This window comes from Dromiciops gliroides, chromosome 2 (assembly GCF_019393635.1).
Source record: "Dromiciops gliroides isolate mDroGli1 chromosome 2, mDroGli1.pri, whole genome shotgun sequence".
NCBI lineage: Eukaryota > Metazoa > Chordata > Mammalia > Microbiotheria > Microbiotheriidae > Dromiciops > Dromiciops gliroides.
Genome location: NC_057862.1, coordinates 606,489,852 through 606,517,360, shown reverse-complemented (window position 1 = coordinate 606,517,360; position 27,509 = coordinate 606,489,852). Strand labels below are relative to the sequence as shown.

General features: G+C 37.1%; 1 protein-coding gene across 4 annotated transcripts in view; it reads right to left on the bottom strand.

Annotated features, from left to right (window-relative positions):
• The window catches only part of SRBD1 (S1 RNA binding domain 1), a 296,284-nt gene that overhangs the window by 189,284 nt on the left and 79,491 nt on the right, over positions 1–27,509 (bottom strand). For all 4 annotated transcript variants that reach the window (XM_043989808.1, XM_043989812.1, XM_043989811.1 and 1 more), the window contains 4 exons: positions 24,959–25,066; positions 20,796–20,953; positions 9,880–9,970; positions 8,385–8,492 (listed from right to left, as the gene is read on the bottom strand). In XM_043989808.1, the coding sequence (XP_043845743.1) occupies positions 8,385–8,492; positions 9,880–9,970; positions 20,796–20,953; positions 24,959–25,066 (465 nt within the window). The remainder of the gene's footprint in view (positions 1–8,384; positions 8,493–9,879; positions 9,971–20,795; positions 20,954–24,958; positions 25,067–27,509) is intronic.

The window sequence follows — 27,509 nt, the reverse complement described above, 5'->3', positions numbered from 1 at the left end:
TGTAAAGTCCTATACTCAGCCTGGAAAAAGAAATTTACATTAAGTACTAGATAGGAAAGACATAGTGAGACAAGAGTTTAAGTGAAAAAGACATTGGGGTTTTAATAGATTACAGTGTAAAAATATTATTCAATAGTATGACAATAGCAGCCCAGAAAGTCAATGGGATCCTAGGCCCACAATCTAAGATGGCCCTTAAAATTTTACCCTGGTCAAATGACATATATAATATTGTATTCAGTTGTGGACACTTCATTTTATGAAAATCATTGAAAACAACTGAAGCACTTCAAGAATATAAAGATCTGTCATTCAAGAAAGGGTTCAGACTGGTTTTATAAGCTTAGGGATAACATACGGAGAAGCTTCCCAATATTCATATTGTTAGAAAAGAATAAACTGCCTCAATTGGTACTTAAATCTTTACTATTGGAGATAATCAAGCAGAGGCTGAATACTGTGGAGGCAATTCCTGTTTCATACACCTCCTCCAAGACTACTACTACTACTGTGCTACTGAACGAGTTAAAGGAAAATAAAGTGTGTTGAGTCTATCACAAATGTGTTATTTAAGCTCTAATGGTGATCCTTTTCCTCTTTCCTAAGTGATTCTCTATCCCACTCTCCACAATAGTTGCTCCAAAACTTCTCTTGAGTTTCAAGCCTCCTAGCTCTTCTCTTCTCCCTCATCCCTAGGTTCTTTTTTTTTTTTTTTTTTTTGGTGAGGCAATTGGGGTTAAGTGACTTGCCCAGGGTCACACAGCTAGTAAGTGTTAAGTGTCTGAGGTCAGATTTGAACTCAGGTCCTCCTGACTCCAGGGTCAGTGCTCTTTCCACTGCTCCACCTAGCTGCCCCATCCCTAGGTTCTTACTGAAAATTTGACCAAAATAAACAGGTCATTTGGAGTAATTTGGATCTTTTCCGCTCCTCCTCATCTAACAACCACTTCTTTTCATCTCACAACTCCCTGACACTATACTCCTTCTTCCTCCTTTACTCCAGTTCCTTATTTTAACGACTGGAATGACGCCACCTGCTGGAGACTTACTGTAGGAAAGCTCTGCCATGAGAAGGCGTCTGAGGGCAAGCCATGCGGCTTTTCTTTGGCATCAGGAAGTGACATTTGCTTGTGGGAGGAAGAGGGGGAGAGGCTGGCTTTCTCAATCTCTTTCTGGAGAGTGGAGCTAGAAATGCGCTCTGCCTTTAATAGATAGATGAATCTAGGCCTCTCTCTCTCTTCACCAAATTCTTATTCTCCTTAATAAATGCTTAAAAGTCTAAACTCTTGCTAAAGCTTATAATTTATTGGTGACCACTCATAAGATATTTTAGACAGACTAGCTAGAATTTTAGCTCCTGACATTATACAGAAACACATCCTTCTAACCAAGTACAAACCTTCAACATGTAACCATCTGCTCCCACATTCTCCAGCAGATTGTCCCCACTATCATATGCTCATCTCTAATCTCTAATATCCTGCAATCTACTAGTTCCTTCCCTGATGCCTACAAATAGTCCCCAAATCTATTCTTTCCTTTAAAAACTCTCACGAGATCCCACTATCCCTACTACTTATCATCCTGTATCTCTCCTCAGCCAAACTCTGAGAAGTTACAGTAAGCCACCTTCTTCTCTGGGATACTCACCCAACTTTGGTTTTTCAAGTGCCAGTCGGGGAGCAAGGAGTATATCCACTCCCCCACTATCCTAAACTCAACCACTAAGTAGGAGAAATGAGTCAAAGTGCAGCCAGTGCTATAGAGAGCAGCTAGGGAGGCTATATCATCAGGAGGGAGCCAGGTCTCAGGGAAAGCCAGAAGATGAAAGCAACTTTGAAACCTATGGAATAAGCATTCCACTTAGCACAGTGGAAGGGTATGGAGCTTTGGGTTGGGACACTGGTGGAGCAGGTTGAGGTAAACAGAAATAAGATAGAGGAATAAGGATTGTGGTTTGAATGATGACCTACAGGGGTACAGAATAACTGGGGTGGAAAGAGTATGACAAGAGAGGAATTTATTAATCACGAAGAGAAAATTTTAGAACAAGTTTCCATGGTAAAAGGGTTATGACATCAGGGCACACACTCAAAGGAGGCACACCTCTTGAATAGTAACAAAAGTTCCATATTCATCAAAATATTCATTGTAGCACTACTGATTTAATACTAAGAAACACAAAACAAAACAAAAAATGCCCATTGCATACTGGACAACAGTTAAAATGGGGTATATGAACAGAACCTTTCATTACTAGTAACCTTAAGAAACAAATATGAAGAATTCAGAGAAGCATGAGAAGTCTTTTATAAAACAAAATAAGTAGAAAGAGAAAAACTATATACAAAGATACTTTGTTTTATTACACTTTGCTTTTCTGTGCTTCACAGAAACTCCATTTTTTTTTTTAAACAAACTGAAGGTTTGTGGCAACCTTACACTGAACAAGTCTATCAGCACCATTTTTCAAACAGCATGTGCTCATATCATGTCTCTATGTCACATTTTGGTAATTCTCACAATATTTCAAACTTTTTCATTATTATTATTATTATACCTGTAATGGTGATGTGTGCACAATAACCTTTGATGTTACTATTGTAATTGTATTGGGGTGCCTCAAACTGTGTCCATAAAAGATGGCAAATTTAATAAATGTTATTAGCATGTGTTCTGACTGCTCCCCCCCATTCCCTGCCCCCATCAACAATCCACCCGCCCCACTCCCCCCACCCAAACCCCCCACCCCAGTCTCCCTATTCCCTGGGATACAACTTTATTTAAATTAGACCAATTAATAATCCTACAAGGTCCTCTAAGTGTTCAAGTATAAAGAAGAGCAGTATATTTCTCACTTTAAATCAAAAGCTATAAATTATTAAGCTTAGTGAGGAAGGCATGTTGAAAGTCAAGATAGGCTGACAATTAGGCCACCGTTCTGTCTGGTCAGCAACCATCAATATCAAGGCAAGACCCTCCACCAGCAAAAAGATTACAACTCACTGACGGCTCAAATGAGGATTAGAATGCAATAAAGTACTTTTTAATTGAGGTACATAGTGGTGGGGGTTTTTTACCTAATCCTATTACTCACTTAATAGGCCATAGTATAGTGTAAACATAACTTTAATATGCACTAGAAAACCAAAAAAATTCATGTGACTTGCTTTATTGCAATATTCACTTTATTACAGTGGTCTGCAACTGAACCCACAATATCTCTGAGGTATGCCGGTATAGAATGACAGTAACAGTGGCAATGGAAGGAATAAAACCAAATGCTATATATCATGATCAAGGATGGTTTCTGAGAAGAGAAAATGTATCCTTTCTTTGCAAAGGTGGGAGACTGTAATGATTGGAATGACGCCACCTACTGGAGACTTGCTGTGGAAAGCTCCACCATGAGGAAAATGCCTCAGAGGCATTGTGGCTTTTCCTTGGCGTCAGGAAATGACGTTTGCTCATGGGTGCTGTCTATCAAGTCTACCAGACAATCAACTGGAGGAGCCTCCTATGGTCTGGGAGGAGACAGGAAGGAGGAAAGGGAGCCTGCGCGGAGAGCGCTGGCCTTTTGGCTTCCGGACTTGATGGTGGTGGCGGCAGAGGACTTCACAGGAAATTTGAGGAAAGATAGGAATGCCAGGCTGTTAGAATTCTGTTCTCAATCTTTTTTCTTTCTATTTTCCAATAAACCCTTAAAAACCTAAACTCGTTTTATCAGTGATTTTTAGTCAGTTTTCCCCAAACTGGGGGAACACATTAGAATCCACATTTAGAATCTTAAATTACACAAGACCATGGTTATAGAACACTGCATAATCTGTAAATTCAAATGATGTATTGGTTTGTTTTATTGGACTGCTTTTTTTCCTTTTTTTAATCCTTTATTATAAGAGCTGGATCAATGTATAAGGGAGGGGAAAGGTTATATTCTGAAATAAAAGTGATGTAAAAACAATATAAACAAATGTTTTTTTTTTCTATTAAGTTACTTGGTGTTCACAATGATCAATGCCTGAAAATTATTTTCTCAAAGAAAGTTTTCATGATATATGTGTATGTGACTTCCCTATAGTCTACAAGTCCTTGGCCTCTCCCACTCCTTTTTCCTGATCTATGTTTTCTCAATGTATATTTGGGGTGGGGGGAGCCAGGCAATAGCAGTTAAGTGATTTGTCCAGGATCACAGAGCTAGTAATTATCAAGTGTCTAAGGCAAGATTTGAACAAAGGTCCTCCTGAATCCAGGGCTAGTGCTCTGGCCAGTGCTCTATCTACTGTACCACCTAGCCGCCCCAAACTTCCCAATATATTTTTCACCATCTCCACCTATTCCCACCTATGCACTGATTTAATCAACCATCAAAGAATACATTCATTTAATTGGAGCGGTCTCATTGAGTTCTTCATGGAATTTCTCTACCTCTTTAAGCTCCACAAGAGACAATGGTACACAGGTTACAATTATTTGTGAGTTGGTCTTCTTACAAATAACTCATGGTAAGTATTACAATAGGAAATAAACAAATTCCAAAATTAATGTTTATTGTTGCTTCTAGGTACAAGAAAGAGGCAATTCAGCTAATTCCTTCATTTACCTTACCAAGAGAGAACTTGGAAACATTCCTTCCATTTAATTGCAAATTCCTTTTTCTTTCTGGTTTTGTATATAGTAAGACTGTCAAGATATCTAAATTCAATTCTTCCAGGAATATGTTTACTCATTTTGTCACTGAATAAACATTTTACATTTAGAATACCAAGAGCCAAGTTAAAGTTTATAGACTGCCTAAAAACTATTATTTTTAGCATTTTCTATTTTCTATCATGCTGCCACCATGTGAAAAGGAACCACATAGGACTGAGAACCCATTTTGTACTTTTATTTCAAGGAATGCTGTTGAACAAAAATTAATTGAGGGGCAGCTAGGTGGCGCAGTGGATAGAGCACCGGCCCTGGAGTCAGGAGGACCTGGGTTCAAATCCGGCCTCAGACACTTAACACTTACTAGCTGTGTGACCCTGGGCAAGTCACTTAACCCAAATTGCCTCATTTAAAATAAAAAACAACAAAAAAAAACAAAAAACAAAAAAAATTTAATTGATCACCAAGCAGCCAGACTACTACTTATTAGAGCCTCTTCATACTTATGAAAAACAGATCCTCAGAAAACAGATTTAGTTTATTACTCAGACCACACTCAAAGCTTCCACAGCATGACAGAACTTCTCATTTGGCATAGCTTTCAAGAACCTAGGATCATTTTTTTTTTTTTTTTGGTGGGGCAATGGGGGTTAAGTGACTTGCCCAGGGTCACACAGCTAGTAAGTGTCAAGTGTCTGAGGCCGGATTTGAACTCAGGTATTCCTGAATCCAGGGCCAGTGCTTTATCCACTGCGCCACCTAGCCGCCCCTACCTAGGAACATTTCTATTGCCATACTGAAGTAGAGACAAAGAATATAAGAAGACAAAGATGTGTTGAGCTCTGGACTTTCAGAACAAGTATCAACACTGAAGAAAGTACTAGCATTGATGATATGTAGAATTAAAAAAGAAAAAAAATTATCCTCTACTATGGTAATAAAAACTACTTAATTTCCTAAAAGCAAGTTGCTAAATTTAATTACAGAATAACTGCACCAATATGTCAATACTTTAATCAATAATTTATAAAATGTAGATTTTTTTTTATTCTTGATAATTTAGAAGGTTTGTGTGACTCAAATGTCTAAGGAATGAATATTTAGAAATAGTTTCACATTTCAAAGCACTTTACTTTCACTGCTATTCTATTTTTTTAAAATAAAAATTGCACCAATTTGTATTCTGTTTATAATACAAGACTTTCTCCACAACCCTACTGTAAAGATTAATTGTGATTTGAGGTTCTTATGACCCCATCTTTTGGCTAGAGCACATCTGACCTTCCAGTGAATAGTCTGAATTAATGTCTTTAAGTACCAACTGATTTGATCTCCTTGCTGTCCATGGGACTCACAAAATTCTTTTCCAGCATACAATTTGAAAGCATCGATTCTGCAGTGCTCAGCTTTCCTTATAGTCCAATTCTCACAGCCATACATTGCTACTAGAAAAACCATATCTTTGACTAGACGGACCTTTCTGGCAAGGTGATATCTCTGCTTTTTAGTATGCTGTCCAGATTTGTCATAGCAAGCATCTTTTAATTTCATGGCTGTGGTCACTGTCTGCAGTGATCTTTGAGCCCAAGAATATAAAATCTGACACTGCTTCCATTTCTTTTCTCACTATTTGCCAGGAATGAGGGGATCAGTTACCAAGATCTGTTTAATTTTTATTAAGCTTCAAGCCAGTTTTTACACACTCCTCTTTCACCCTCATCAAGAAGCTTCTTAATTATTCTTTACTTTCTGCCAACAGAGGGGCATATCTGCATATCTGAGATTGCTGATATTTCTCCCAACAATCTTAATTCTGGCTTTTTATTTATCCAGCCTAGCATTTCACATGATGTATCCTGCATATAAGTTACTATTGTTTTGTTTTTTCAGGGCAATGGGGGTTAAGTGACTTGCCCAGTGTCACACAGCTAGTAAGTATCAAGTGTCTGAGGCTGGAACTCAAAGCTGAGGCTTTGAACTCAGGTTTCCTGAATCCAGGGCTGGTGCTTTATCCACTGTGCCACCTAGCTGCCCCTCTGGATATAAGTTAAACAAATAAAGTGACAATATACAGACCTGCCATACTCTCTTTCCAGTCTTAAACCAATCAGTTGTTCCATATTTAGTTCTGTTTCTTTTTGACCCACATACAGGTTCTTCAAGAAACAAGATAATCTGGTACTTCCATCTCTTTGAGGACTTGCCACATTTGGTTGTGATCCACATAGTCAAAGGCTTTAGTGTAGTCAATGAAGTAGAAGCAGATGTTCTGGAATGCCTCTGCTTTCTCCATAATCCAGTGAATATTGACAATTTGGTCTCTAGTTCCTCTGCCTCTTTGAAAACCAACATGCTCTTCTGGTAATTATTGGTTTAAAGATTTCTAAAGCCTAGTTTGCAAAATCCTAAGCACAACCTTGCTGGCATGTGAAATGAAGACAATTATTCAGTAATTTGAACATTCCTTGGCATTGCCCTTCTTTACGACTGGGATGTAAAATAATCTTTTTCAATCCAGAGGCCACTGTTGAGTTTTCCAAATTTTCTGGCATAGTGAGTGAAACATGTTAACAGCATCATCTTTTAGGATTTTAAATAGCTCAGCTGGAATTTCATCACTTCTACTAGCCTTATTGTTAGCAATGCTTCCTAAGGCCCACCTGACTTCATTCTCCAGGATATCTGATTCTAGATCAGTAACTGCACCAGTATGTTTATCAGTGATTTAAAAAATCTTTTTTTTATAGTTCTCCTATATAAACCTGTCTCCCTCTTCTTCATCTCTTCAGCTTCTGTTAAGTCCTTACCATTTCTGGCTTTTATCATGCCCATTTTTGCATGAAACATTCCTCTGACAGTTCTAATTTTCTTGAGGAGCTCCCTTATCTTTCCCATTCTATTGTCTTCTTCTACTTTTCCTGCATTGCTCATGACAGAGAACATTCTCATCTCTCCTTGCTGTTTTCTGGAATTCTGCATTCAGCTGAGCATATCTTTCCTTTTTCCCTTTCCCTTTGCTTTCCTTCTTTCTTTAGCTATGTGTAAAGCTTCATCGGATTGCCATTTTGCTTCTTTGTTCTTCTTATTCTTTGGAATGTTTTTTGCTGCTACCTCCTATACAATACTGAAAACCCCTGTCCATCATTCTTTAGTCACTCTACGAGATCTAACGCCTTAAATGTACTCATCACTTCTACTTCATATCCATATATACTGTTATATAAATTTTCAGTTCATATCCTCTCTAAAAATTTTTGGAGCTTACCAATACACTCAATTTAACTAAAATCTGATAAAAGGACAAATGAGAACCAAACAAAAGGACTTCTTTAAAGTATTACTTTAGTCTGAAACTATAAAGTGCATCAAAGCCACAAAAATAGTTCTATCAATCACAATCTACATTTCCTCAAATTCCTCAATACTTATGGTGTTATAAGGAATCAAGGAATCCTGACTTTCTGCTACCTCGGCTATTCTGAGGAACACTCTGACTTCACTTCTACTATTACACAGCATTCTGGGAAAGAGACCTTTGGCCTCACTATGTTAAAAAGTACAACAACTATTATCAATACCAATGTCTTCAGAAGAAACTCTGACTTAGGAAATAATCAGTCAAATAAAAAGGGTAATCATAAAAAAATGTGGGAAAAGGAAGATATCAGAAGCATCCATAAAAGTTACAAGCACTATCAAAATATATTATGAAACAAATCCTAAAACATCCTTACCAGTAAACAACATCTAGTGGTGCAAAGTATTTTTTCATTATCAGATCTGCAAAGTAAGCTTCTGTCTCACGGCAGGCAGTCCCATTTCCAATCACTACAGTGCTACAGCTTTAAAAGGAAAAAAAAAAGTCTCACAAAAGTAGCAAACTAATAGTCATACCTTCACAATCAGCAATGAGAAAATGCATTCCAAAGTAGGTACTCTTTAATTGGTGCCTGCATTTTGGCACATACCATTGCTTACCATTGATGATGATGATGAAGAAAAATGGACTTGTTACCCATATGCCCCATGTTCCCAGGATAATCAATTTTCCTTTTGACTTGGAAACTTGACAGGATATATATATATATATATATTTGGTTTTTTGGTTTTGGTTTATGGCGGGGCAATGGGGGTTAAGTGACTTGCCCAGGGTCACACAGCTAGTAAGTGTCAAGTGTCTGAAGCCAGATTTGAACTCAGATCCTTCTAAATCCAGGTCCAGTGCTCTGTCCACTGCATCACCTGGCTGCCCCAACTCGACAGCATTTTTAAAAATGGTCATTAAAATGTGGCCAAATTGGGGCAGCTAGGTGGAGCAGTGGATAGAGCACCGGCCCTGGAGTCAGGAGTACCTGAGTTCAAATCTGGCCTCAGACACTTAAGACTTACTAGCTGTGTGACCCTGGGCAAGTCACTTAACCCCAATTGCCTCACTAAAAAAAAAAATAATAATTAAGTAAGTAAGTAAGTAATTAAGTAGGATGTCTTTGTAAAAAAAAAAAAAATTTAAAAAAAAAGTGGCCAAATTAGAGTTTGGAATTACATTACATTACATGGTCTTAAACAGAGAAACAAGTAAAAATGTCACTTGGTCCAAAAATCCAAGATTAAACCCAAATATACAATGTCTAGCAAGGTCCTAATGCAAGTAGGAAAAATGTTCAACTGCCTTAAGATGATCCCAACTAGCTACAAAGGGAGAGATCAGATGATTTCTCAAGATCTCTTCTCAAACCTAATAATGTTTCTGTCCTATATTTCCCAGATGTCCATGGTGATACACAGTATTTTATACAGTATTTCTCCTGTCAAATACTCACACTCTTAACACTAACAAATATCAATCTAACATAACACTTGTTACTAGATACACTTACTTAAAAAAGAACATTTCTCAAGAAGAAAAGCATTCAAAAACCACAACACGAAATACTTCATGGCTAATTACATGACTGGCCATGTTTTCAAGAACTCCTACGGACTGTCTATGGGAACAATGAGTCTAGTGCTTAATAAGTATGGGAGAAAAGCTTAAATAGAAAAATAAAATGTCTAGCATTGGTAAACAAAAATAGTTCCTTTGAGTTTCCAAATATATCCTCCTCTCTTGAGACATGGCTATTTATGCAATGCCTTCTCTCCACTTATATGAAGGCTCTTCCCCCTTTTACACACTCCTTTATGGATCTTCCTAGTTGAATAAGCTACCAGAAAGTTATGTTTTCATACTTGAAATTCAGCAACAGCCTTTTTAACTTCTCTGCTTCTCGGAATCCTTGTCCTGAATGCAAGTAGACCACATCAGTATGAAGTATCTGACCTTAGAGAAATAAAAAATGAAAGCCATTTAATTAGAATTTGAAAAAACCAAAGATACTGTCAACTTGACTATATCCAAACTTAAAGTCTGGCAAGCTTTAAGAGGAAAGGGGAATGGTTTGACAGTGCATTTCAAAAGAATTTGAATTACATTCACTAAATCAAGACTATCCCTGTGTACTTTGGGGTCTTGCTACTGTCTACATCACAGAAATATCATCACACAATACCTTCCTCCTACTTTCCAAGAATCACTAAGTACAGAAAGATGTGTAGATATTCTAGCTACTTGGTAATAAATTATTTGGCTATTACAACTCAAGAAACATTTATAATAGTCTTAAGTCTTGGGCAATCATCTGCTTCTTCAGGAATTAAATGGCAGAAAAAGGGGCAGAGGCTGCTAAGACTTAAAGTTTTTAGACTATACATATGTGTGTCTATTAATTTAATTGCAGGTCTTTTTTTACATTTAATTTTTTCTCAACTGCATGTAAACAAAGCTTTTTAATATCCTCTTTTTATTTTTGAGTTACCTATTTCTCCCTCCCTCCTTCCCCTCCTTGAGAAGGAAAGTAATTTGATATGGATTATACATGTGTAGTCACGTAAAATGTTTCCATGTTACCATGTTGCAAAAGAAAAAGCGAACCAAAAAAAAAAGTGTGCTTCAATCACCATTCAGACTCCATCAGTTCTTTTTTTCTTTCTTTCTGGGCAATGAGGGTTAAGTGACTTGCCCAGAGTCACACAGCTAGTAAGTGTCAAGCGTCTGAGGCCAGATTTGAACTCAGGTCCTCCTGAATCCAGGGCCGGTGCTTTATCCACTGAGCCACCTAACTGCCCCCTCCATCAGTTCTTTCTGTAGCAGTAGATAGCATTTTTCACCTTAAGTCCTTAGGAATTGTTTTGGATCACTGTATTTATGAGCATAGCTAAGTCATTCACAATTGATTAGCATACAATATTCCTATTAGTATATATAATGTTCTCCTGGTTCTGCTCATTTCACTTTGCATCAGTTTATGTAAATCTTCCCAGATTATTCTGTAAGCATTCTGCTCATCATTTCTTATAGCACATTAATATTCCATCATAATCTTTTGCCACAACATGTTCAGCCACTTCCCCAACAGATGGGCATCCCGTCAATTTCTAATTCTTTGCCTACACAAAAAGTACAGTTATAAATGTTGGCACATATAGGTCATTTTTCTTTTTCTTTTATTTCTTTGGGGTACAGATCTAAGAATGGTACTGTTGAGTTAAAGGGTATGCAGTTTTATAGGCCTTTGGGCATAGTTTCAAATTAAATGAAGGTCTTCTAAATGTAAAATGCTTATACAATGACAACATACCACTGAGGGGACTAAGTAAAGTCAATTTTGAATTTTTTTTCTACAAATGATACCAAAAGAAATAGGAAATTGCAGCTAAAAATAATATTTGCTCACTGTTTCTCCTTGGAAAGGTAATTAAAGGAGTTGAAGGATTTGGTTTTATTATCACCTGAAAGCAATTTTAAAAAACCCATTATTTTATGCTTGATAAATCATTTTATATTGTAGTGTTCAGAATGAACTTGAGCAAAAAAGACCATTCTGAAGATAACTTCAGTTTTTTTGTGTTGCAGAAAATGAGAAGATAAATTCTTTGGAGAATGAAATAAAGTGCATAATATTCTACAAATTAAGGAAACATATACTTTAACATTCAGTGATTTTAACAGAAAATTGGGCATAAGGGAGGAATGCAAAAAAATACATTGGAAAATGTGGCTCTACTCCTGAGTAGAGACTAAAAAGAGACCCAAGGCTTGTGGATGACAAAGAAGCTTCGCTCTGTACATCGTGCACATTTTCTTCAAGATGATCTTAGGAGCTGGTAAAAACAACACACCATAAAAAGCATCACAAAAAATTTATGTGATTCTTTAATGTTTGCAGTACACATTATTTCATTTGATCTCGACAACAACTCTTGAGAAAGGTGACATCAATTATTATCCTCATTCTAGAGGTAAGGAAACTGAGGTTCTGAGAAGTTACATCTCTAGGTTACACAGCTATTGTCTTATATATGAAGTCAAGTCAAGAAGCACCTTTTAAATGCTTACTATGTACCAGGCACTGTACTAAGCACTAGGGATACAAAGAAAGGTAAAGACAGACTTGGACAGAAAACTAGTTACTAATTAATGTAAAAGTCATTGCTAAACTATATCTGTATATGAACAATCATCTTGTTAGAACAAAGATCAAAATCAACACCAATATCAGAAAAATGAAGATAAAATGAAGACATTGTAATTAAAAACAACTTCAGGGGGCAGCTAGGTGGCACAATGGAAAAGCACCGGCCCTAGATTCAGGAGGACCTGAGTTCAAATCCGGCCTCAGACACTTAACACTTACTAGCTGTGTGACCCTGGGCAAGTCACTTAACCCTCATGGCCCTGCAAAAACAAAAACAAAAAAACCAACTTCAGATTGACCAATTCAAAAACACTGAAAAATGGAAAATGGGGCAGACAGTGTGTATCAAATACTAATACCATTTCCTATAGAACTGTAAACTATGTATAGCAATCAATACAACAAAGAAAATAAAGGAGCCAACTCCATCAGAAAACATTTGATCTTTTCAAATGAAGACACATGGCAACCACAGACAACACTAGTTTGGAATATGAACTCCTTTGCAAAATTTTATAAAGGAGGATGGGCAAAGATTATAAGTAGTAGTAAAATGAGAACACAGCTTCCCCTTTAACTGAAAAAAAAAAAAACCCAAGTTCATCCATCACAAACTCCCACCTTTCTCCTACACTATATCTCAAAATTCTTTAACATCATCCCCAGCTCTTTCATCCTTGGCTCCTGAATCCAAAGGTAGAGGCTAGGCCTTCTGCTTGTAATTTAATCCCCTTCATTTTCTACCAAGGGCTTGCCCCCTCAATCACTTGAAGGACTTTTCTCTCACATTCTCTCTTTCCTACCACTGAATCCTACTTTGCTGCTCAGAAAATTTGCCAGGTGTTCACATGACCCTTAATTCCCTGAAACTATTGTTTATATATATTTTCCCTTTGAAAGTCATTCCACACCTCCCATTTATGGCTTTCAACCAGACTATGACTAAAACTACTTTCTCTAAGGACTACCAACAAACTCTTAAGGGCTAAATTAACAGTCTTTTCTTAATCCTCATTCTATTTGACCTCTCTGCACATATCAACACTGCTGACTATACCCTTCCCATGACACTCTCTGACCGCTCATTCTCAGTCTACTTTGTGGCATCATCACTCTTCTTCCACAAAGAGTGAGCAATTTGAAATGTCCTATCCTACACCATCTTCTCTCTTTTTCTCTATAGATTCTAACCTGCTTATCTCATCAGTTCTCCTGGACTGGATTATTATCTCTGAACAGATGAATCTACATATCCAATCCTAATATCTCCCTTTAACTCCAGTCCCATAAAATCAATTTCCTTCTAGTTATCAGCACTTCAAGGATCTGCAACAATTGTAAATCAAAATGTCCAAAACAGAGTTCATTATATTTCCTCAAAAACACATCTCTCATTAGTACTTTTCAGTTTCTGCTAAAGACACCAACATCTTTTTATTAGAACAGGTTTACAACCTAGAAATCATCCTTGACAATTCTTTATTCTTCATACCTCTAAGTTCTATTACTGCCAACTCCTTTCAATCCTATCTTCACCATATCTTTCTCATTCATCTTCTTCTCTACACCTATCCACACAATCTCTACTCTAGCTTCAGGCCCTCATCACCTCTCACCTTGATAGCTGCAGTAACTCAAGACTTAAGTCTCCTTGCCTCCTCTCTCTCCTCTTTCCAAGTCAACTTCCACATAGCTACTAGATTAATATTTCTAAAACACAGATTTTTATCACAACCACACTCAAAGGTGTTCAATATCTCCCTATGGTCTTTAACAAAAAATGGTAAATCTTCAGACCACGACTTAAAACTCTCCATAATTGAGCCCCCACCTAATTTTCCAGTCTTATTTCATATTACTCCTTTTAATGAACTGTTCATTCCCAAGAAAATAACCTACTAGTTATTCCCCAATCAGCTCTCAACTCCTTCATGATGTCTTTAATGATTTCAATTGTTTGTGCCTTTTCCCCTTGAAATTAATTTGTAATTACGTGCATGCCTGATGCATTCCTCCTGAATTCTGAAAGCTCCTGGAGGGCAAGGGCTATTTTTTTTCTTTCTGTCTCCCTACAGCGCCTAACATAATGCTTTGAACATAGCAGGCATCTGGAGGCAGAGCCAAGATGGAGGAATAGCAAGTAGAAGTACAGTCAAACTCCCCCCATGACTCCTCTACAAAAATCTAGAAAATGTGACAAAATCTTTATCAGGAAATCCAAGGGGAAAAAAATCACAGTAAATCATTATTCTAGACCAGGTCAGCAGAGGGATACAGAGAGGTCTGTGGCGAATAGGAAAGAGGTAGCAAGGAAAAGTGCAGAAACAAAATGAAAAGACATAGAATGTGAAGCAAGGCAAAAAAAGCTATCAGACCACCATCAGAAGGAGCTACCTTCTGCAGGGTGCAGAGTAAGTACTAACTGGCAGCTCTACAATTTCGTACTGTTAAGGGCTAAAGTTCTAGCTAGTCTGTCTAAAATATCTAATGAGTGGTCGCCAATATATTATAAGCTTTAGCAAGAGTTAGACTTTTAAGCATTTATTAAGGAAAATAAGAATTTGGTAAAGAGAGAGAGAAAGGCCTAGATTCCTATCTATTAAAGGGAGAGCGCATTTCTAGCTCCCTTCTCCACCAGTGTCCTCAGGAAAAGAGAGAGAAGCAGAGCGCCCAGCTCCCCCTTCCTCCTCCCACCAGCAAACGTCACTTCCTGACACAGAAGAAAAGACGCATGGTACTGCCCTCAAAGACCTTCCTTCATGGCGGAGCTTTCCTACAGTAAGTCTCCAGCAGGTGGCATCATCCAATCATTACAGTACCCAGATCCAAGACAGACAGAGAGGGATTCATGCCATAGGGTATAGTGTTCAAGGAGAAGGAGCCATCATGGACTGTTACTGAGCAATGAACAAAGTCAGAAGGAAGTAGCAGCTGTGTAGCTCTGACATCAGGAGCACAGAATGGTCACAGTTCCAGCACCAACCAGAGTCTAAAGTCTATATCAGAATAACCAGGGTAGGAATTCCAGACCAAAGGGGAGCCTGCAGACCTGTCACTCTGAACCAGCAGAATGCAGGAACAATCTACTGGTTTCCAGCCATCCAGGTTCACAACCTTGGTTTTATCCTTGACTCTTCACTGGCCTTCACTCCATATACCTATTATGTTGCCAAATCTTACTATTTCTACCTCCACAATATCTCTGCATCTGTCCTCTTCTCTCAGCTCACAACTATCTTATTCTGGATCCTTAGCACCTGTGAACTTGTTTACTGCAATAGCCTCCTAAGCAGACCCTGTGCTTTAGGCATCTTACTACTCCAATCCATCTTCCAAACAGTTGCCAAAATGATTTTCCTAAAGACCAGGTCTGATCACATCATTCCTCTTCCCAATATACTCCAGTGGATCCTCATGACAACTAGAATCAAAAGTAAACTCCTCTATTTGGCATTTGAAGCTCTTCAAAACCTGTCCTCTCCTTGCCTTTTCAGTCTATTACACATTACAACCCTTCATGCACTTTATGTCCTCAACTGACCTTATTTTTCTATACACATGACAGTTCATTTCATATCTACATGCTTATGCACTGTCTATTCCCTGTGCCAGAAATGCACACTCCCTATTCACCCTCATCTTCTGTAATCCCTAGTCTCCTTCAAGAGAATTCAAGCTGCTTTTCCTGATCTCAGTGAATCCCTAATTTGTTATATTTAAACCTCATTCCATTCTCTGTGACCCCATTTGGGGTTTCCTTGGAAAAGATACTGAAGTGGCTTGCTGTTTCCTTATCCATCTGATTTTACAGGTGAGGAAACTGAGGGAAACAGGGTAAGTGATGTGACATGGGTCACAGTAAGTGAAGTGTTTGAAGCCCAGATTTGAACTCAAGAAGTTGAGCTTTCTGACTGCAGGCCTGGCACTTTACACACTGCACCTTGTTACTCCTGAATCAGTGATTAACCTGCATCTATCCTCTGTGTGTGTGTGTGTGTGTGTGTGTGTGTGTGTGTATACACACACTTATACATATAGATAGACAGATAGATATTACCTTGCATCTATCTTGTACATATATACAAGATGTGTATGTATGTGTACACACACACACACACACACACACACACACACACACACACACACACTTTTCTCCTGACTAGAATGCAAGTTCCTCAAAGGAAGGAAATGTTTCAATTTTATCTCTGTATCTCCAGCATTTAACCACAATCCCTGTAATACAATAAACATTTAATCAATGATTGCTGCTTTTCCTCTTCTGCAAAGGAAAATCAAAAGAAATTAGTTATTTTCACTATTTATTGAACTTGCAAATGGTTAAAATAGATTTAAGACCATGTGGAAGTTTCAGTTGTCTACTGTGAATAACTGATTAGTTTCAATTACTTTTCCATTTATTCCTCAAAACATCTTTAGAAAAGACATGAGACAGTTATGGGAAATTACTTGTTAGAGTACAGAGACTTTAAACTGGCATCATATTCTACTGAATTAATGTGGATTTTTTTCAACAGCTAAAAAATACAATGGAATTTTATTCTTTGTACTTTTACATTTTTTTGTATTTTTCAATGAGTTGTAAGACTGTAAGGATGTTTGTTACAGAATACTGTTTATGAAAACCTGCCTGCTTGATTTACATATCATCATCAAGCTTAATCTCAGGGGCAGCTAGGTGGCTCAGTGGATAAAGCACTGGCCCTGGATTCAGGAGGACCTGAGTTTAAATCCAGCCTCAGACACTTGACACTTACTAGCTGTGTGACCCTGGGCAAGTCACTTAACCCTCATTGCCCCACCCCACCCCCCAAAAAACACTTAATTTCAAATGATCCTTAGTGACTACCAAATCCATCCCCTGACTTTACAGATAGAGAACCTAAGACCCAGAAGTGTTAATATCTTGCACAGAGTCAAGTAGTACCAAGTGGCAGACTTGGGCTAGCAAAAGCCTCCTAAACCTAGGATTATCTATCAGAAGTATGGGAAAGATATAGTTGCTGTGAAGAAAGCATTAATACTATACTATTGTAAAAAAAAAAAAAAAAAGCTATCCTATTTATTGTTAAAAGTAGCATCACTTAAAAAAAAAATTTTAAATTAGCATCACTGGGGCAGCTAGGTGGCGCAGTGGATAGAGCTCCAGCCCTGGATTCAGAAAGACCTGAATTCAAATCCGGCCCTCAGACACTTGGCACTTACTAGCTGTGTGACCCTGGGAAAGTCATTTAACCCCAATTGCTTCACCCCAACCCCCCCAAAAAGTAGCATCACTGTCCTCATTTAGTTTTGTTTTTAAACAGATCCACTAAGTAATATGAACATCCACAAGGAAATTACTATACTATACTATACTATACTATACTATACTATACTATACTATACTATACTATACTATACTACCCTATATTTTCTTTTCTTTTTTTTTCTTTTTTGGCGGGGCAATGGGGGTTAAGTGACTTGCCCAGGGTCACACAACTAGTATGTGTCAAGTGTCTGAGGCCGGATTTGAACTCAGGTACTCCTGAATCCAGGGCCGGTGCTTTATCTACTGTGCCACCTAGCCACCCCTACCCTATATTTTCTAACTCGAAGATGAAGGCATTTTCATTTTAGCTATTTTGCAGATGGATTTGTTATTTGAGAAAATTTAAATCATTCAGGATTCAAGAAAAAAGCAACCATATAATTTCCTAAAGACACAAACTCAAGAAATATAAAAAGAAATGAAATGGGATTATTATATCTTGAGTTCACAAGAATCATTTGAAGAAGAATGACCTATTATAACAACCTCAGGTTAAGAGTTCGTTACATTTTTCACTGGCAAATGTAGTCACCTTCATGGGAAAAGTTTGTTTTTTTTTAAAGGGAAGAAAGTATTTCTTTTTTTAAAAAATTAAAATATCTTATTATTTTCTAGTTACATGTAAGGATAGTTTTCAACGTTTGTTTTCATAGGATTTTTAGTTCCAAATTTTTCACCCACCCTTCCTTCCCTCCCTCCTCCCCAAGATGGAAAGCAATATGATATAGGTTATATATGTACAATCACATTAAACATATTTCTGCATTAGTCATATTGTGAAAGAAGAATCAGAGCACAAGGGAAAAAACTCAAAAAAGAAAGGGGGAAAAAACAGCCCAAAAGTAGAAACAGTATGGTTCAATCTGCATTCATAATCCACAGTTCTTTTTTCTGGATGTTGAGAACATTTTCTATCATGAGTTCTTTGAAATTGTTTTGGATCATTGCACTGCTGAGAAGAGCCAAGTCTATCACCATTGTTCATCACACAATATTGCTGTTACTGTGTACAATGTTCTGCTGGTTCTGCTCCTCTCAGTCGGCATCAGTTCATATAAGTCCTTCCAGGTTTCTCTGAACTCCTCCTGCTCAACGTTTGTTATGGCACAATAGTATTCCAATACATTCATATACCACAATTTGTTTAGCCATTCCCCAACTGATGAGGACTCCCTCAATTTCCAATTCTTTGCCACCACAAAGACAGCTGCTATAAATATTTTTGGACATGAGGGTCCTTTGCCCTCTTCTATGAGGGAAGAAAGTATTTCTAAAGAGATATATCAAATAAGTTCTAGAAATACCTTACAGGAAAATGTATTTAATAGTGGCAACCTTTTATTTTTATATGCATATTCTATGGAAAGGCTAAAATCATTGAATTTCCAGTGATATAAGAATTACTTGGCACAAAGTAAATTTATTAGCAAAATGAAGATCAGAACATTTTACATCTTTAAAAAAAAACCCTCTAACATATATGTCCTAGGGACAGCTAGGTGGCACAGTGGATAAAGCACTGGCCCTGGATTCAGGAGTACCTGAGTTCAAATCCAGCCTCAGACACTTGACACTAGCTGTGTGACCCTGGGCAAGTCACTTAACCCCCATTGCCCCACCAAAAAAAAACCATACAAGCATATATGTCCTTCCTTTGCTTCAATCACTTGTATTTTAAACAATTTGGCATTGAGTTATATATTCTCAAATTCTTCATCATGAAACCATATTTTATCAGAATAGATATTAGCATACTTTAGATGGATGGTCCATTTTCCCAAATCTATCCTTGATAATATCCAAATTTTTCAATGGGATTCAAAGCAGGTAATTTCCTAGGAAATCTCATCACTTGGTAACATTTCTTAAATCTTTCATGACCTATGTGGCCTGGTACAACAAAGTGTTATAGTATTCCATTAACACATGAGAACTGCTGTAATTCTGGAACAATTCAGCTTCTGTATATATCAATATATTTATCAGAGTTCATCACTCCCTCAATGGGGATAAGACTTCCAGGCTCACTGGAAGCTTAAAAAAAAAACAACTCAATACATTATGGCGGGGTAGATATTCTACAGATTCATTAGGCCTTCTTCTGACTATAGTTTTAGTATATGCTTGAATGAATAAGTGAATTTCATCAGTAAAAATAACCTTTGTCCATGTCTAGTCGTCCTTACCCAGGAAAAAACATTCTTTCTTCATAACAATGGTTCTCAGTTGCTCATTTTTTTACTGGTCTTCTTTTAGTTCTTCTAACTTCAAGAAGCCTATGGCCTTACTGCAGAGGCATCAGTATCAACTCCTTCAGCTGTAAGGTCCCTTTGAAAGATCATGCTTGCTTTTCTTTGCATTAGGCTGTTTTGCAGCAAAATTCTGTCAGTTCTTTTAAAAACAAACAAACAAAAAAACCCTCTTTCCTTTGAGCTTGAATAGGAATTATCCTGTTCCACAGTGAACTTGAAAAATCCTTGAAATACTTGACTTTTCTACATCAACAGTTGATATAATCGCTCTAAGAGTCATTGAAAAATATTCTTTGTTACAACTCATAAATTTCCTTAAAGAATATCCATCTTAAAACCAGAAGAATTAACAACATAATAAAACAACACAACAAAACATGCATGTTTCGCATGAAATACTGTACTCAACTGTCAGAGAATATCTAAAGGTAGGAGCTCAATCTGATTTCATCTGGTCAAGGTCAGACATTTGTGATCAGCCTAGTGTCAGTAAAAGAACACACACAAACATTGCTGCAAAAAAAACTAAACTGTGTCAAAATGTCCCAAGTAATTAACACATCACTGTAAAAGAGCTCACCCTGAATCTAAAAGCACTACCTTAGCTGAAGGATATGAATTTTATTTAAAATTCACAATGCCTGTGATTAGAGACAAAACAGTTTCCCTTCTTTCCAATTCTTCCTAAAAGTGCCTGGCTTAACATAAAACATCAGAAACACAATGACAAGCTATGATGGAACACCAGTCTCCTTTACTTATCGTCATGAAACAATAAACCTATATAACAAAATCTTCCAGAAGTATGCCACCTTTTAATACAGTAACAAATGAAAATAACTCAACATCCCCAGGTAAAGTGAAAAATGAAGTGGGGAAAAAAGAAAATTTCAATTAACCCCTATAGTAACAACTGTGATGCTGATCATCTAGAAGTTTTAGGAGCCTTGATAAGAGAATGAAGTTATTGTTTATTAAAAAAAACTCAGCTAAATGAGATTATTATAATCTATATAATTATTCATAGGAAATATCAAGAAAGGCACTCACTGGTGGGAGAAATAATGGCTAACTTGCAGCCATGTTTGTAACCAGGATCCACTCCCATCAAGGTTCGTCCTGGAACAGGGCTTGTTAGAAGTAGCTGTCTGAGGTTTCTTCCAAACATCATTATTGATTCCTTCTCTGCATCTGATGTAAGTTTTGATCTTAGAAGACACACCCCCACCAAAAAAAAGGGAAAGAAAGAAAGAAAGATGTTAGTTTTTCTTCTTTCCAATCTACAATCCTGGAAAAGATTTTTTTTTTTTAATGGTTTGACACAACCATTCTCCCAGAGTTTTAAATAAAACAAATGGATTTATTGAGAGAAACACCAGGGGCGGCTAGGTGGCACAGTAGATAAAGCACCGGCCCTGGATTCAGGAGTTCCTGAGTTCAAATCCGGCCTCAAACACTTGACACTTACTAGCTGTGTGACCTTGGGCAAGTCACTTAACCCCCACTGCCCTGCAAAAAAAAAAAAAAAAAGAAAAAAGAAAAAAAGAGAGAAACACCAAAGCCAAGAATTATTTCAAGGATATTTTTGTTACTGAGAAGCAGGATAGACTAGGAGGGATAGAGACCTGGCCCAGGACAACCTGGATTCCAGTCCTACCTATGATTCATACTGGCTGGATGGCCCAAGGCAAGCCATAGAACCTCTCATTATTTCAAATAGCTTAATCCAGGTGCAGATCACTACTGATAAAAAAAAAAATCTTCCCAACAGGAGCTCTATAAACTGATAAAATCATGTTGCTGTTCAGTTGTTTTAACCATAACTGATACTTTGTGACCCCTTCTGGTTGCCATTTTCTTCTCCAACTCATTTTATAGATGAAGAAACTGAGGGAAGCAGGGTTAAGTGACTTGCTCAAGGTCACACAGCTACTAAGCATCTTAGGCCAAATTTGAACTCAGGTCATCCTGACTCCAGGCTCAGCACTCTATCTACTGCACCACCCAGTTGCCTTGATAAAATCATAACTCCAGTCAAAAAAAAATTTTTGTTCATTGCTGCATTATATGAAATTTCATACAAAATTTCAAAGCATTCTCTAACTGTGAACTTTTTTATTTTGTGAGATTAAAATTGGATATTAGATCATAAATCTCCCCTACTTAACCTTTCCCTTAATTTATCTCCCAGACTAGTAAATGGAAGAAGCTTCTGGTTTTCTAGTTAGAGCTTTTATTGTATGGTAGTCACAAGGTGATGTTGATTAGAAGGATAGGAAAGTAGAAATACAATACAAATCGTCTTAAGTAGAGGCTTAGTCTATATTCCATATAAAACTCACCAAAACCCAAGGCCACCTTTGGGAAGAGAGACCAAGTCAAGCCCGTGCTGTTAACCGAGAGCCAGGCCAAGTCAAACTCCAGTCAGCATCTGTCTGTGCAGCGCAGCCAGGAGACCAACGGAGCAGGAAAAAAGGCCCCACTTCCGTTCTCTCCTTGCCTTTTAAGCTCGCACCCCAGAAGTCAAGTGCTCAGCAGGCAATCTGGCGTGCGTCGCAGGCGGACTGGTGTGCGTAGCTCATGCTGTTGGTCTCCTCCCCAAAAGGGTGGTCCTAAAAAAAACTAGCGTCTCTCCATTATCCAACCGACTGTTAAAACTTTTTACCACATTTTCTATATTTTATCCTCAATCCCTTCTCACAAAAAGTCACTGTGTGACTTGGGGGAGCAGGGAGAAGGGTGTGTTACACAACACATGATAAATTAAGAAACAGAAATTCAATGCTGTGGTATAAAACCATAATTCAGGAAAATAATACTGATTGTGAAGTGAGCAGAACCAAGAGAACATTGTACACAAAGACAGCAATATTGTTTGAAGAACTGTGAATGACTTGACTATTCTCAACAATACAATGATTAAAGGCAATCCCAAAGGACTATTGATGAAACATACTATGCTCCTCCAAAGAAAGAATTGATATTGATGAACAGACTGAAGCATGCTATTCTTTACTTTCTTTCATTTTTTTTCTTTTAATCGTTTTCTTGTACAAAATGGCAAATATGGTAATTTTTACATAATCATACATGTATAACCCATATATGATTGTTGCCTTGGGGGAGGGTAGGGGAGAGGGACAAAAATTGGAACTCAAAATTACAAATAAAAATATTTTTTTTAAAAAAGAAAAAAACAGAGAAAAATGTATAAGTTATTAGAAAATGTTTAATGAAATATATATATATACATATAAATAGAAAAAATAATAATAATATTGAAGAAACAAGATGATCTTTCCAAATTGCTTATTCAAGCAATTTATCAAATTTCAAACTATCTTCGTTCACCTTTCCAAAATTATTTCCAAAATAAGATGAGACCTGAAGGCACAGCTACTCATTACCACAAGACTGAAAGCAGAAGATGAGAGGAATAATTGAAGACTGGGGCTTCAAAGAGTAAGACCAATAACAGGTAAGAGTGCAAGGGACTTAAGAAAAGACGATGGTGTCAAGTTGAACTAGTTCACTAAAGGTTTAAGAGAGAAATAGTAGATAGAGCCCCAGCCGTGGAGTCAGGAGTACCTGAGTTCAAATCCGACCTCAGACACTTAACACTTACCAGCTGTGTGACCCTGGGTAAGTCACTTAACCCCAATCGCCTTACTTAAAAAAAAAAAAAGAACAAAGAGAGAAATGGTAGATGAGTGTAACCAGTACTACCAGTGCATAAATTAAATTTCTCTCCTTTTCTTAATCAAAAAGAATACAAAGTAGGGGCAGCTGGGTGGCGCAGTGGATAAAGCACCAGCCCTGGATTCAGGAGTACCTGAGTTCAAATCCAGCCTCAGACACTTAACACTTACTAGCTGTGTGACCCTGGGCAAGTCACTTAACCCCCATTGCCCCACCAAAAAACAAACAAACAAAAAAAAGAATACAAAGTTCCAATATGGCCTTGGAAAAATTTTGCTGCATCACTTAAAAAATAAAAGATGGGAGGGTAGCTAGGTGGCACAGTAGATAAAGCACCAGCCCTGGATTCAGGAGGACCTGAATTCAAATCCAGCTGCAGACACTTGACACTTACTAGCTGTATAACCCAGGGCAAGTCACTTAACCCCCATTGCCCCACAAGAAAAAAAAAAAGGTAAAAGATGGAAAGTTACTCAAAAGAGGTTTGAAAAGAATTTAAAAGTTTTAGATTAAGGGTCAAGAAAGAAAATATGAAAATAATGTGGCGTAAGGACTTCAGTAAGAAGTTTTGGTTAGAGCGCTCCATCCATGTTTCCATGGCCTTTGCCCAAAACTTCCAGCCCTAGACTCTTCTGAGGTAGGCATCCAATTATACCAAGGAAAGGAAACAGGCTGCTAGATATCCTGGGGCTAATGAAGATTCAGCTAAATCCTTAAAGTTCAGAGTAATTCTGGTTCAAATAATAAAAATATTCATGAGTATGATCCACAAGAAATAACCTAACAAAGAAATATGCAAAAGGAATATTTGGATCTAAAAATGAAGTGCCAACCAAAGTTAAGAGGAAAAAGGAGTAGTAAGAATTGACTAATGAGGTATAACAATAAGGACATGCCCCCCCCATTGGCTTTCATCTCATTTCTCACCTACTAACAACCCTTCTTTGCATCTGTTTGATCTTCTCCTGGCTTTTATAGCACGGTATATCCAGTATACTCTTTCAGAAGCCTATTTTCATGTTTTAATAGCATTTGCTCATCATAGCTACTAAGTATTTCTCCAAAAAGAAACCCTCCTATTTACCAATGATCTTCTTCCTTCTTCAGTATTGTAAACAAAACACATTTTCTATTGCTCTGTATTTTCCCTGGCTCTCTGTCCTCCAAAAACCATCTCTAACAAACACTCATTAATTTCTCATATTTACTGCTTCTTCTTTTCCAAGTCTCCTTTTAAAATTCATTTCTTCAGCATGGTTATTCGGCTCCATTAGAAATACAAAGTTTCAAATGATCCCATATTGCTAACAGTATCTGAAGCTCACCAAGCAAGAGTAATTTTGTGGTCTATTTTTAAGAGTTCCAAAAGAGAGCAATGAGGGTTCATATCAAGATGCTGATAATTGTATATCAGTTTTTTGCATTACATAATTGTTGAGTAATTGTTATATAATAAGCCATATGTGTGCATGTGTGTCTGTGTGCGTGGAAAATAAAGCACATGTGCTATATACCTGTACTCTCTACAGAGGAGAGGATAAATGAGGCGTTTGTAGGAATCATCTACTGAATCATGTAAGATCTTCATTAATTCTGGCCTGGCAAATCGTAACGGTCTCCACCTGCAGAAAAGAAGAAACACTATGCTAAAACCATACAACATAAGCAAGACTATGCAATGATCAGGAAAAGGGGAACACTAGAAAAAGAAATGCTCTTTCAGAAAGAAAACTAAGTAAGCCATTAAACAACTACAAAAGGGAATTGGGGAAGGAAACTGGTACAGACTTAAAGATAAATGTTATTAAATATTTAAACAATTAATACTTCTGTCATATATTGTTCTCAATAATTGAGAGAGGGAGCCCTCTACCAAACTCCTTTTACAAAAGAAATATGTTCCTAACACCTAAATCTGGGAGGGATAAAACACAGAATGACAACTGACACTAATAAATAATGATATGGAGATTTTAAAAGAAATTCTAGCAAAAGGACAACAAAATACACATGAAAATTTTATTCACTATGAGGCAAACATAGTTCAATACTGAGGAAACTAACCTAAGAAAGCATACTAAACGAAAAAATGATATAATTATATCAACAGAAGTAGGAAAAGCCTTTGAAAAAATATAATACTAATCTATTATAAAACCTAGCATTCATATAGTACTTGAAAGTTGAGAGAAACTGAGATACCCAAACAAGTCACTTAGCTCAATTTCCTCATCTATAAAATGGGAATAACTATAAAATCAACCATATAAAGTTGTGAGGATCAAAGGAGACAGCATTTGTAAAGCATTCTGCAACCCTTAATGTGCTGTTAATATTACCATTATAAATGAGTGTTAGCAGTACCTAGTACATAGTAAACACTTGAGTACTTGCTGACCGACTGATAATTATAAACTATTCCAAAAATAAAATAAAATAAAATAAAGCAAGTATGACAACTCTCCATAATATAATTTGGTATTGTTCTAAAAATGCTAGCGTAAGAACAAGAGAACAAAAGCAAATAAGAATCAACAAATAGTTGAATAAATGCTCCCTAATGAAATGATGATTTACTTAGAAATCAGAGAATTAGAAAAGTCAATCAATTAATACTTCCAGCAAAGTATCAAGATACAAAATAAATCCACAGAAAAATAATCAACACACATATAAGGAAAAAAACCAAGACTAAATGATAGAAAATGAAATTCTACTCAAAATAACTGCAAAATATCTGGGAGTCAATTGACACTGCCAAATACAATTACAAAATATTCCTTAAAAAAAAGAGAAAGATTTAAATAATTGGAGAAAATTCTTCCCAAGATGTCACAGAGGAACCAAGTTCTCAAAGATATCCCAATATGTATATGAAAAGGACCCAAGAATGAGCAATGAGAAAGGAAACTAGTAAGAAACAGAAGTAAAGCTCCTGAATCTAATCCAGAACTCCACGGAAGAACAAGCAAAACTGGGGAGGCTGAAAGAAGAGTCACCGTAGAGAGGAAAGTGAAAACTTAGGAGAACAAGTCTAAACCCTGGGGGCTCTGTGAGGTCAAAAATAAATGCACAGATGAATCCTGGGAAAAGGGCCACTCAGATGGATGGATGGATGAATTAATTAATTAATGCACCTAAGTACTAGGGATAGCAATAAAAACAAGTAAAATGGTTTCTTGGCTTGTCTGAGAAAGGTAATACACATGGAAAAGGGATGGACAAGGTGTTTGCAACTGTTTTGTGTTTGAGCAACTGACTGACATGACCTTTCTCGGAAAGAAAGGTTGAAATCTGATTAAGAGGTAGAGCATGGATAAGATGGAGCATGGTAATTTGAAGATGGCTAGAAAGTAGCATAGTTGGTCCAGGCTAGAAACAGTAAAGGTTCACCAGTCAGAAATCAGGGATGCCAGGGTAGAAGATGTTAAAGCTAAAGGTCAGAGATAGAGGCTAGAGCACAATGTCCAATCAAAAGGCAGGCATCCAATAGCAGAAGGGCCATTCTGAGGAAGCCAGCATAGGCCTTGTTATCAACAAGATCCAGAGAAGATGGAATCTAGCATTACTACAGGTCTTGATCTAAGAAACAAAGTTGTAAATATGATTAAACAAAATAAAAAGCTGAACACACAATGAAAAAATATTAGGATTTAAGAGAAGCCCAAAAGATAAACTCAGGAGAAGAAAGGTACTCTACAACGAATATGAGAAAATGCTAATAAAACCTGGGGGGGGGGGGGCGGCCGTGGCAAAAAAAAAGAACTAAACCTGTAAGAAATTAGGCAAAATAAAAAAACAAAACCCTAAATGAGAGCTCTTAAGAGAAAAAAACTTGTAAAGAGAAGAGCTTGGAACAAAAAGGTAAATCAAATCAACAAACATTTCTACATATATGCCAGTGATAAAATAAGCATTTAAGCATGTGCCAGTCACTATACTAAGAGCTCAGAATACAAAGAAAGGCAAAATCCTCTCAAGATCATAGTATAATAATGAGGGAGACAACAGGAAAACAACTTAACTGAAACAAGATATGAAGCAAACTAACCAGAGAAAAATAAT